Here is a 12,784-nt window from a genome sequence, read left to right on the forward strand (position 1 = left end):
GTTCTTGTACAAGATAGGGTGCAGTATTTATATGTGTGTTTCATTACAACCGACCTGGACACATTATTGTATACCCTTCGGCTGTCTTTGTCCAGCTGTAGACTCAGTGTCCTGAGTTCCAGACTTCTCATTTGGATGCTCGATGCCTTTAGTCCATTAGGTTTGTACTGTAAGCAACAAAACCATATCATTATCAGACTAGCTGTATTACATTATCAAGGGGGGGGGATTTTTATGCTAGAGCTGAACTCACCAATGCAGAGCGCCCAGATGATGATGATTTCGCTGTTTCATCAACAAAGACATTCAAACACACAAGATCTGTAAAATAAAGTGCAGGCAATGAGAGCTGTACATTTCTGTGTATATCCCTTACTGGTAAAAAAGTAGCTATTCTCACCATCTGTTTCGTTTGTTGGTATTGTTTTAATAATTGCCCCAGATGTTCGCAGCACAAGGGATCCCTCCTTCTCTCTGTTACTTGCTAAAGCCTGAACATTAAAAAATGTATCATTTTTCATGTATTTTACATATTTGGCATCTGTATATCAGCCTTATTTATTGGGTACCTTTTGATAATGCACCTGGATCCCTGCGCCTCGAGAATCTACCACAGTCTTCTTTCTGGTTATTGTGTTCACTAAATTAAAAACAAACAAAACAACATTTTATTAATTTAAAGGATTTTTCTGACAAGAGGCTGATGGAGCCTATACAAGAAGTTATTGACTAGAAGAATAACACAGCATGTAGTGCTATTCTTCCCATCATTAGGCTGAAGCCCCAAGAATAGCAAACTTTATCAGACCCCTACCCCCAATGCCGTGTTTCTCCGAAAATAAGGCCTACTCAAAAATAAGTATGATTTTACAGGATTTTTGGAGTATGGTTGAAATGTAAGCCCTACTCGAAAAATAAGCCCTAGTTACAGTCAGGGCCGGCTTTATGGGGAATTAAACTGCGCAATTTCTGAGGGCCCCACTCTCTTGGGTAGCACAGAAGTTTTATTCTGAGGTTAAGATTGTTTAAAGATCTTTTGATGACTTCAGAGTCATATAACATGATGTAATCAAAGCTCTCTGAATTGCAGGAGTCTAAAAGAACTAAAGAGGAGATAGGCTGGTATGCAGGACTGGCATTAGGGGGAAGGGAGAGCAGACTGGGCAACTTCTCAGGGCCCCTATCCTACTAGGGGCACTAGTGTTAATATCCTGATGAGAAAACTGTTTAAGGACCTTTGTGACATCACGGTCATGTGACTAGGTTGTCACCAAAAGGTCTCAGTGACAGGCGTTTAAAGCTAAAGAGGCGACAGGCAGGTATGTATGTGCAGTGTGTGTGGATAGATAATGATGGAGAAATAAGAGATAGATAGTACAGTCATGGCCAAAAGTTTTGAGAATGACACCAAAATTATATTTTCACATGATCTGTTGCCCTCTGGTTTTTAATTGTGTTTGTCTGATGTTTATATCACATACAGAAATATAATTGCAATCATATTATAAGTACCAAAAGGTTATATTGACAGTTAGAATGAGTTAATGCAGCAAGTCCATATTTGCAGTGTTGACCCTTCTTCTTCAGAATCTCTGCAATTCTCCCTGGCATGCTGTCAATCAACTTCTGGACCAAATCCTGACTGATAGCTGTCCATTCTTGCATAAGCAATGCTTGCATTTTGCCAGAATTTGTTGGGTTTGTTTGTCCACCCGTCTCTTGATGATTGCCCACAAGTTCTCAATGGGATTAAGATCTGGGGAGTTTCCAGGCCATGGACCCAAAATCTCTATGTTTTGTTCCATGAGCCATTTAGTGATCACCTTTGCTTTATGGCAAGGTGCTCCATCATGCTGGAAAAGGCATTGTTGGGCGCCAAACTGCTCTTAGACAGTTGGGAGAAGTTGCTCTTGGAGGACATTCTGGTACCATTCTTTATTCATGGCTGTGTTTTAGGCAAGACTGTGAGTGAGCCGATTCTCTTGGCTGAGAAGCAACCCCACACATGAATGGTTTCAGGATGCTTAACAGTTGGCATGAGACAAGACTGGTGGTAGCGCTCACCTCTTCTTCTCCTAATAAGCTGTTTTCCAGATGTCCCAAACAATCGAAAAGGGGATTCATCTGAGAAAATAACTTTACCCCAGTCCTCAGCAGTTCACTCCCTGTACCTTTTGAAAAATATCAGTCGGTCCCTGATGTTTTTTCTGGAGAGAAGTGGCTTCTTTGCTGCCCTCCTTGAAACCAGGCCTTGCTCAAGCAGTCTCCGCCTCACAGTGCGTGCAGAAGCACTCACACCAGCCTGCTGCCATTGCTGAGCTAGCTCAGCACTGCTGGTAGTCCGATCCCGCAGCTGAAACAGTTTTAAGATACGGTCCTGGCGTTTCCTGGTCCTTCTTGGAGCCTTTTTGGCAACAATGGAAGCTCTCTCCTTGAAGTTCTTGATGATGCGATAGATTGTTGACTGAGGTGCAATCTTTGTAGCTGCGATACTCTTCCCTGTTAGGCTAGGTTCACACACTGCGGTTTTTTGACGCTGCGTTTTTGTGCGTTTTTTGCGGCAAAAAACGCACAAAAACGCACCCGCGTTTTGCCGCGATTTGGTGCGTTGTTTTGCTGCGTTTTTGCTCACTGCGTCTTTATGCGTTTTTTATCAGTGAACAAAAAAAAAAAGGTCTGATGTAATTTCCTTCTTCAATATGTTCTTCATTCTCTACTAGAGTATGCAGGAGAGCAGACAGCTGCAGAACTACAAGGCTCAGCATACTCCATCCAATAGTGCATGCAGGAGAGCAGACAGCAGCTGCAGAACTACAAGGCTCAGCATGCTCCATCCAGGACTGTATGCTGGAGAGTCAGGGGGAGCAGACCTACAAGGCTCAGCATCCTCCATCCAATAGTGTATGCAGGAGAGCAGACAGCAGCTGTCGAACTACAAGGCTCAGCATCCTCTTTCCAGGACTGTATGCAGGATTTCTTTGCCCCCCCCCAAACAAAAAAAATGACGTGGGCTTCGCCATATTTTTGTATGCTAGCCAGGCACAGCAGGCAGGTATGGGCTGCCCCCAACCCCCAGCTGCCTATTTGTACCCGGCTGGGAACCAAAAATATAGAGAAGCCCTTTTTTTTTTTTTTTAATTCTTTCATGAATTTCATGAAATAATTAAAAAAAAAATGACATGAGCTTCGCCTAATTTTTGTGTCCAGCCGGGTACAACTAGGCATCTGGGGATTGGAATCCACAGTGCCCATGCTTTCTGGGCACCCCCGCTGCGAATTGCAGTCCGCAGCCTCCCCAGAAAATGGCGCTTTCATAGAAGCGCCATCTTCTGGCGCTGTGTCCAACTCTTCCAGCTGCCCTGATGCCGGGTGGCTCACTGGGTAATAATGGGGTTAGGGATAGCTGTATATTATCAGCTGGCCCTAAGCCCGAAATTCATGGTGTCACGCCAATATTAGACATGGCCACCATGAATTTCTAGTAGAGATAAAAAAAAACCACAACACACAGAAACATATTTTTATTAGAAATAAAACACAACACAATTAGTAACTCCATCTTTATTGAAATAAAGAACCCCCCTCCGCAGTAATCCTGAGTCAGGGTCCCGCGCCGTCCAATCCGGATCCAATATCATCTGATCGGTTTGCTGGAAGGCAAAGCGATCAGATGATGTGTCAGGATCAAGTGCCTGAATCACATCACCCAGCAGCTGATTGTATAAAAGCCGTTTATACAATCAGCTGATGCATCGGTGCAAAAAAAAAAAAAATACTTATGTGCTGATTACCGGCAGCTCCTACAGCGAGTCTGATCCCGTCCGATCGCTGCAGCAGCTGCCGTTAATCAGAGATGAAGTCTCCTGACGCATCCGTTGATAACCGGTCGGGCGCCGGCGTCAGCCCGAGACTTACGATCAGCTGACGCGTCAGGTGACTGCATCAGGTGATCCATCGCCAGGTCCTGCATCCTGCAGGCATATGTACCCGGGGAGACTGCACACACTCGGAGCGGCGATACCGGGAGGAGGATCTGGGAGCGGGCATGGCACCGGGAGTCTGCAGACAGGTGAGTATGACTTTTTTTTTTTTTTTTTTCTACTATTCACTTTTGTTTTCGCAGCCGCTTCCACCTCCTGCCCGTACATGGCGCCGCACGGCAGCATACATGCACAGGACCGGAGGTGGAAGCGGTGGTGACGGTACCGGGAGGATTCACGCTTCTGTGTTTACTGACAGAAGGAATCCTCTTCCTGTACATGTCCCTTTACTACCCACCTCCTGCGTTTTATAGCTGCGTTTTTGGTCTTAGAAACGCACTAAAACGCACCAAAACGCACCTATTTGCGTTTCTCATTGCGTCTTTCAACATCCCATTGCACTCAATGGATGAAAAGCGCAGTGAAAAACGCGGGAATAATTGACATGCTGCGTTTTTGTGGCACCACAAAAACGCAGCTGAAAAAAAAACGCTGTGTGCAGACAGCAAAAATGAAAACTCATAGACTTTGCTGGGGAAGCAAAGTCATGCAGTTTTCTGAGCAAAAACGCACCCGAAAACTGCGCAAAAACGCCGTGAAAAACGCACTGTGTGAACTTACCCTTAGGCCATTTTTGTGCAGAGCAATGATGGCTGCACGTGTTTCTTTAGAGATTTTGGGGGTTGAAGTTCATTTTCTTAGCCAATATTGACTTTGCAAGTAATTGCTGTTAAGCTGATCACTCTTTATGACATTCTGGAGTATATTCAAATTGCCATTAGAAAAACTTAAGCAGTAGACTTTGTAAAAATTAATATTTGTAGCATTCTCAAAACTTTTGGCCATGACTGTAGATTAGATAAGAGAGATAGATAGATAGATATATACACACACGTGTTACACACAGGATTTGTAGTTATGTAGATGTTCCAGAATTCAATATGACTATATTTGCATAAATGTCATTTTTTTTTTGTTTTTTATTTGTTGAAGCATAAATGTGTATTGTTGTTCATGGGGAAAAAAAATAAGACATCTCCTGAAAATAAGTCCTAGAACAACCTGTACTTGAAGGCTTCCTGACCTGTTGACATCTACAATTTTCATTTCCATTGACAGCATATACAGATCTGTCTTGTAACAAACAAAATCTGCCCAATAGGCCCCACTAACTAAATTGGGATGATAGTTTCTATAATTGTGCAGGCTAATGGGAATTTCAGATCATTGTTCTTTAGATCAGTGGGGGTCCCAGTGGTCATCTGAGGTCACTCAGTTCAATGAGTTCAGGGTACCTGCGATCAGACGTGGAGGACCGTAGGAACCTGTGACCGCAAATAACCTGAGTGACGTCACTGCTCATTGTATGGCTCGGTCTTTGCCTGAAGCACACAGCGTGCAGTCATGTTCTATAGCTGCATGCTGTCACTTCAGATGTAGCAGAGCTGGAATAGTTGTGGGACCTCGTGTGGATTACGTTGGACCTGAGTGTTTTGGGGGTTAATAAAGGGGTCAAATGGGGGGATCTTGGATGCCTCCCATTACTAATCTGGGGCTTAGTGGCAGCTGTGAGCTGTTATTAGCCCCTTATTACTCCCATTGCCACCGCAGCAGGGCAATTGGGATGAGCAGGGTAAAATTTTGGAATTGTCACATCTAATGGATTCGACAACCCCGGGTGGCTGCAGGCTGCTATTTTTAGGCTGGAGGGCCTAGAACCATGGGCCTCCCCAGCCTCAGAATACCAGCTCCCAGCCGTCAGCTTTATCAGTGCTGGGTATCAAAATTGGGGGGACATTTTTTTTTTTTATTTAATTTTTTTAAAAAAGCCACAATCAGTTCCTCTTTTTTTCATACACAGGAGAAGCACATGGCTAGGGACTGCAGCGTTTAGCCGTTTGCTTTAACTGTGCTGCGTATCATAATATGGGGGGGACCCTACGCCCTTCTTTTTTTTTTTTTTAAATTTCATTTATGCATCAATCTAGATGCAGACACAGTGCATCTAATTGGTTGCAGTCAGACGGTGTCAAACAGGCTTGGGGCGCTGTCTGACAGCACCAAATCACAGACACCAGGACTGCCAGTGGGCGGGGGAAGTAGTGCATATGTATGAATGTTAATGAGCAGCCTCAGAAGTAGAGTGAGTGGCTTGGAAGCAGCGTTACAGCCGCATGGAGACCGGTAAATACAGTATAGAGCACTTGCTTTATTCTTATTTTCTTTTGATTTTTATTACCTGGGTGTCTGGACTCGGATTGTTAAACCCCCTTTCCCCCCTCGCCCCATCACCCCTGGGGTTCCCTAAGAACTCTGGGCCCGGGGTCGGTGCTCTGGTTCTTTTGAACCCGCGCGGATCCGGAATTTTACAATCCGGGTCTGCCCATCACTAATTTTGAGCCATCCCTCACTCCTTTTATAGAAAGCCCATATAATAGTCTTAAGGGTGCTTTACACGCTGCGACATCGCTAGCGATCTCATTAGCGATGTGACACGCCAGATCGCAGATAAGATTTGCCGAGATCGCTCATGTGACCGCCGCAGAAAACACGACCTATGAGCGATCACTGCAAATCGTATGTGCGATCTGGCGTGTTACATCGCTAACGAGATCGCTAGCGATGTTGCAGCGTGTAAAGCACCCTTTACTTATACTTACTCTTTGTAAATGAACAATCTTGCAGGTCGATTTTGAGCTCACTTAGAAACACGTCTTCCACTGGCTCTAGAGTTAAATCCCTGAACTGGATCTGAAAGAGCAAAGAATATTCAATCCCTGATTCAGCATTTTCTTTGCGCCTGTTTTGACCTAGTTTTGTTCATTTTTTTTTTTTTATTTATTTATTTTTTTTCCTCTTGTATGCACCCAATTCATTATTCTACTTGCGCTAACAATTCCAGACGCTTTTGTTTCATTAAAAAAAAACATTTAGTGTCACCTTTCAGGCATACGGAGTGGTACCTTCTGAATGAAATCCAGGATAGCTTGGGAAAGTTGAGGATTACTTAGCGGGGACTCAGGTGAAGGACAAAGGTGAGATGGTATGGCACCATTAAGGCACGACATCGACAATAGAAATATTCAAGAATGGCACAAGGGGCTCAAGGGTTTGTTTCATGTATGTTTTGTTCGGATATTATTTAACTCTGATTTATTATAGGTCAATGCAATTTGAAAAGTGATTTGAGATAGAGAGGGGGGTTTTTTACCCTTTTCTTTGGCACATATTGACAGTTGAACTCTTGTCTTTTGCAAAACGTACTACTTTCTATACGATATTGTATAGAATTTGTAAAATCAGTAAAACCAATGAAAATTGTTTGGAAAAAAAAAAAATTCACAATTGATGAAAGTCACAAAATGTGGCACAGAGAAACAGAGACTGGAAGAGTCACAAAGTCATAGAAGTGGATGTCCATTGGCCACATCCCACACTGATGACTGCTTCATTGTGGACAATACCATTCAGAACCGGATCATGAATGCCACACAGCTCCGGGCACATTTAAGGAAGGTGCAGGGCCCCCCAAGTGTCATGTCAGACCATTTGAAACAGTTTACATCAGCATGTTCTGTGTGCTAGATGACCTGCAAGGTACCTGACCACACCAGCAGGTACAGGCATCCTCTACACTGGATGAGGGACCATTGGTTCTCAGTGCTGTTCACAGATTAAAGGCGATTCATGCTGACCAAAAATTATGGCCGTGAACGATGTTGTAGACGTCAAGGAAAGTGCTATCAATCAGCCACTGTTGCCACCAGATGAGCCTTCACAGTGTTAGTGATGTCAGGTGTGTCTAGTAGTGTTGAGCGGACCCGAACTGTAAAAGTCCGGATCCGCGCTATTTCAGGGTCTGATCCGGGTCCGACCTGGACCCGGGAATCCGGCTTCGGGATTTTTTATTTTTTTTTTCTCTCCTTTCCCCCTCTCTCCTCTCCCCCTCTCTTCCCCCCCCTCTCTCCTCCCTCTCTCTCCCCTCCTCTGTCTCCCCCCCCCTCTGTCTCCCCCCCTCTCTCTCCCCCCCCTCTCTCTCCACCCCCTCTGTCTCTCCTCCCCCCCTCTGTCTCTCCTCCCCCCCTCTGTCTCTCCTCCCCCCCCTCTGTCTCTCCCCCCCCCCTCTGTCTCCCCCCCCTCTGTCTCCCCCCCTCTGCTGTCTCCCCCTCTGCTGTCTCCCCCTCTGTCTCCCCCCCTCTGTCTCCCCTCTGTCTCCTCTCTGTCTCCTCCCCCCCCTCTGTCTCCTCCCTTCTGTCTTGCCCCCCTCTGTCTCCCCCCCTCTGTCTCGCCCCCCTGTCTCCCCCCCCTCTGTCCCCCCTCTGTCTCGCCCCCCTGTCTCCCCCCCCTCTGTCTCCCCCCCTCTGTCTCCACCCCCTCTGTCTCCCCCACCCCTCTGTCTCCCCCCCCTGTCTCCCCCCCTCTCCTCTCCTCTGTCCCCCCCCTCTGTCCCCCCCCCGTCTCCCCCCCCCTCTGTCTCCCCTTCTCTCCCCCCCTCTGTCTCCCCTCCCTCTCCCCCCCTCTGTCTCCCCCCCCCCTCCTCTGTCCCCCCCCCTCTGTCTCCCCCCCATCTCCTCCCCCCCCTCTTTCTCCCCCCCTCTTTCTCCCCCCCCTTCCTCTGTCTCCCCCGCTCAGCTCTAGTGTCTAGTCATTACAGAACTGCCCTACACTGTGAATGGTACGGTGATAGCCCCTACTACTACAATAATCTCATTAATCCAGTCATGGTGCCTCTGCATGAGCAGTACAGACCTAATTTCATATTCATGAACAACAATGCTCCAAATCATTGAGGTCGCATCATTAGGGAATGGCTGCTGGAGACTGGGGTACCTCAAATGGAGCAGCCTGCAGATTCTCCAGACCTGAATCCCATAGGAAACCTATGTGGCCATCTGAGTCACCATGTAGGGGCTGTAACTCTGTACCCCAGAATCTCAATGACCTGAGGGACGCTTTTCAAAAAGAGTGGGAGGCCATGCCTCCTTAGACAATAAACTCCACTTGTGACCAACAGGAGATGTCATTATCAGCTATAATTGATGCTGAAGGCCACACAACAAGTTAACGAGACACGTTAATGAGACACTGACATTTTTGGAGGGTATACCCACCACTGGTGTTGGCTTTTGTTTCAATAGATGCCCTACTGCCATGGTAAAATATCACTGTAGTATGAACCTTTTACATTTTACCCGAAAGTCAAATAACCATAACTTTTTGTGAGTTATGTGTATGTACAGTATATGTACGGTTGAAACCAGAAATGTATATATGCTATCTAAAAAGACACATGCATGTTTTTCTCTTTATCTGCATGACATGAAATCAGAATAAACCTTTTCCATTTTAGGTCAATTAGGAACCAAAATTTATTTATATTTGCCAAATGCCAGAATAATTAGAGAGACTGCTTTAAGGCATTTTTATTACTTTTTCTGCAAACTAAGCTTACAATTAATTTAATATGCGACATCCCATATGATGATAGGCTTATTGGCAACATCTGAGTTAATTGGAGACACACTTTTGGATGTATTTTAATGCACACTTGCTGCTTTGTGTAGCATCATGGGAAAGTCCAAAGAAATCAGCCAAGATCTCTGGAAGAGAATTATGGACTTGCACAAGTCCAGTATATCCTTTTGGTGCCATTTCCAGATACTGGAAGGTGCCTCGATCATCTGTACAAACTATTAAATGCAAGTACAAACAAGATGGGAATGTTGACCCATCATACCGCTTAGGAAGGACACAGGTTCTGTCTAACCAAAGATGAATATGCTTTGGTCAGACATGTGCATATACACCCAAGAACAAAAGCAAAAGACCTTGTGAAGATGGTGGTAAGACTTTGCATTATCCACAGTGGAGGAAAAAGGGAGAAGTTATGAAGCCTAAGAACACCATCCCAACTGTGAAACACGGGGGTGGCAGCATCATGTTTTGGGGTTGTTTTCCTGCAAGAGGGACTGCGGCACTTCATAACATAGCATCATGGGGAAAGAAGATTATGTGGCAACAGTGAAGCAACATCTCAGGACCTCAGCCAGGAACTTAAAACTTGAGTAAAAATGGGTCTTCCAAATGGACAATGACCCAAAGTATACTGCCAAACTGGTTACAAAGTGGCTGAATGATAACAAAGGCAATGTTTTGGAGTGGCCATCACAAAACCCTGCTCTCAATGCTATTGAAAATGTATGGGCAAAGCTGAAAAGGCCGGTGCGAGCAAAGTGACCTACCAACATGGCTCAGTTACACCAGTTTTATCAGGAGGAATGGGCCCAAATTCCTACCATCTATTGTAAGAAGCTTGTGGAAGGAGATCCAAAACATTTGACCCAAGTCCTAGAGTGTAAAGGCAATGGTACCAAATACTAATGAAATGTATGGAAACTTTTGACGTTGCAGAAAGTAATGAAAATGCCTTTAAAACATTCTGTCTATCTCTTATTATTCTGGCATTTGGCAAATATAAGTAATTTTGATAATCTTTTCCGTTTGAGGTCAAATAAGATTTTTTCTGATTTCATGGCAGATAGTAATAAAAACATGCAGATGTGTCTTTTACATTATATAAATTTCATGGCTTGTAGTCGTAAGCCACTGAGACTCCCACTGTAGATAATTGTGGAATAGTAACTGTATCTTCCTACTATATAAATGAAAAGTTTCATGGGCCGCCTTTTCTCTATCAATAATTAATTTGAGAAAGGAATCTGGATCCGATAAGAGTTGCTTTTTATGCAATAAAATATTTTTGATAAACTTTTTTTTTTTATATATCCTTTTCCGTGGCAGCATTCCTATTTGGGGCTTATGCACACAAGTGATTTTTTTCGTACAAGAAAATTAGTCCTAGTTCCAGCAATGGTTTTTGATCAGACTTTCGTCAGTGTTTTGGTCAAATTCATCAGTTATTTTCTAATGAGAAAAAAAAATCAATGCCATCAGTCCGTGAAAATTTCGACTGTTTTTTTTCACGGACGCATAGACTTTCATTGCAAAGTTTGATCTGACATTCGGATTAATATCAGACATGTCTCCATTATTTTGCAGTGATCATTTAGTCTGCAAAAAACACAGACACTTGAACAGCCTCATACATGATCATAGGTACTAATGCAAGTCATGAAAAAACATGGACAGCAGTCATACGCAAAAAACTGACATGTGAATGGGCAATTATCCTGCATTTTTCCATATGCATAGTTTCCTATTGCTTTCAGCTCTGCAGGTCGAGCAGCAGTCGGTGTTGTGCCTGTATTTGAACAATTCCATCATTTTACCCATTGTCATCACATACTGTGGTTTTACACTATGTAGCACTTCTCCTTTTCGATAGAATGAAAACTAGGCACTAGTTTAGTGGTAATTTTCCCTTGGATCTTGCAGATTTCATGTTAGGTGCAGGTTTTGCTGCAGATGTTGGAGTCTGCAATAAATTCTGCAAAAAGAATTGACGTGCTGGGAGGTTTGACAATTTGCATCATACGGAAATTTATGTGCCTTGTTAAATTTCATCTACATCGCAAGTACTGTATTTTTATGCTGCGGAGTTCCCGTTGCATTCTTAAAGGGATTGTACACTACTCCATCACCTCATTTCAATTACTATAGTCCGCCATGAAAAAGAAACAGCCTGTACTCACCTCAACGATGTCAAAGTTGGATCACCCAGGGCTCACATGACCTTGTTATCATTGTTACAGCGGCCGCTATCTTAAAAAATACTTTTTTCTTTTTTGTGAATATTTTTTATAAGATTATTATATTATATAATTGCTCAGTTCGTTGCCAACTGACCCGCTATATAATACATTAATAAGATATTCTTGTCACTACTCCTTAGGTAGTCACAATAAAAGAACATTTCTACCTGGGTAAGAGGAAACCTGTGTTCACCCCTGATGCATGATGGAAGTGATTTTCAATATATGAAGGTATGTAGCCTCCTTTTTTTTTTTGCTTTCTTTTCTTCCTCTTTTTGTCTTTACTATTTTTTTTTTTTATTGCAATTTTTTTTTTTTTTTTTTTATAGAAACATTTGCCTACAATTGTGTGTATCAAAGTCATCAGATCTCATCAAACATTAGGTGAATCTGCCGATGCAGGTAGCCATGTTGTGTCTGGCGAGCTTTCGGTGTAGAACTTACTTTGACAGAGTAAATTTGAAAGAATACTGGTTGTAAACCAAAGCGCAGGTAGTAGGAGGCCACATCCAAGATAAAAGGGTCCGAAGTGGAGTCTTTGGATGGACACGGTGGCTGTAAATGATAGGAGGACATATCATGGAATAGTGCACAATTAAAAAAAAAAAAAAAAAACATTTGGAATAACATATTAAATAGAAGTTCTTTAATGAGGACTTTTTTGCTCTGCGTAAATAATAAAAACTCTGCATTGTCATTCTTCCTGGAAATATAGAATAGATTGACAACTGTCTGTTACCATTTCCCATGTTAACATTAACAGAAACCTATCATGAGATTGAATAAGAGTCTGGCTAAATTACTGCAGCATGTATGTTTTACTCTCTCACTTTAAAAAGCCAGCTGAGGACCATGTATCGGGAATCATCTTTCCTCCATCCCACCTAACTCACCTACCTGATCTATCTATCACAATAAATTGCATCACGCTTTCCCCATACCAGGAGTCCGCTGCCTCTGAGTAACCCTCGACTGTGCCTTGTCCTTCAAATCTCACATCCAAGGTCTTACCACCTCCTGTCGCCCCCAGCTCTATAATTAATATTTCCATAATCCGTCCTTTCCTCAACACCAAATCTACTAAAATCCTTG

General features: G+C 43.6%; 1 protein-coding gene across 3 annotated transcripts in view; it reads right to left on the reverse strand.

Annotated features, from left to right (window-relative positions):
* Positions 1 to 12,784, reverse strand: part of PIK3R6 (phosphoinositide-3-kinase regulatory subunit 6) — a 90,009-nt gene that overhangs the window by 743 nt on the left and 76,482 nt on the right. For all 3 annotated transcript variants that reach the window (XM_075347941.1, XM_075347942.1, XM_075347943.1), the window contains exons 14-19: positions 12,137 to 12,247; positions 6,641 to 6,731; positions 570 to 640; positions 401 to 491; positions 254 to 321; positions 55 to 167 (exon numbers count right to left, since the gene is read on the reverse strand). In XM_075347941.1, the coding sequence (XP_075204056.1) occupies positions 55 to 167; positions 254 to 321; positions 401 to 491; positions 570 to 640; positions 6,641 to 6,731; positions 12,137 to 12,247 (545 nt within the window). The remainder of the gene's footprint in view (positions 1 to 54; positions 168 to 253; positions 322 to 400; positions 492 to 569; positions 641 to 6,640; positions 6,732 to 12,136; positions 12,248 to 12,784) is intronic.

The sequence above is a fragment of the Anomaloglossus baeobatrachus genome, chromosome 5, assembly GCF_048569485.1.
Source record: "Anomaloglossus baeobatrachus isolate aAnoBae1 chromosome 5, aAnoBae1.hap1, whole genome shotgun sequence".
NCBI classification, from domain to species: Eukaryota; Metazoa; Chordata; class Amphibia; order Anura; family Aromobatidae; genus Anomaloglossus; species Anomaloglossus baeobatrachus.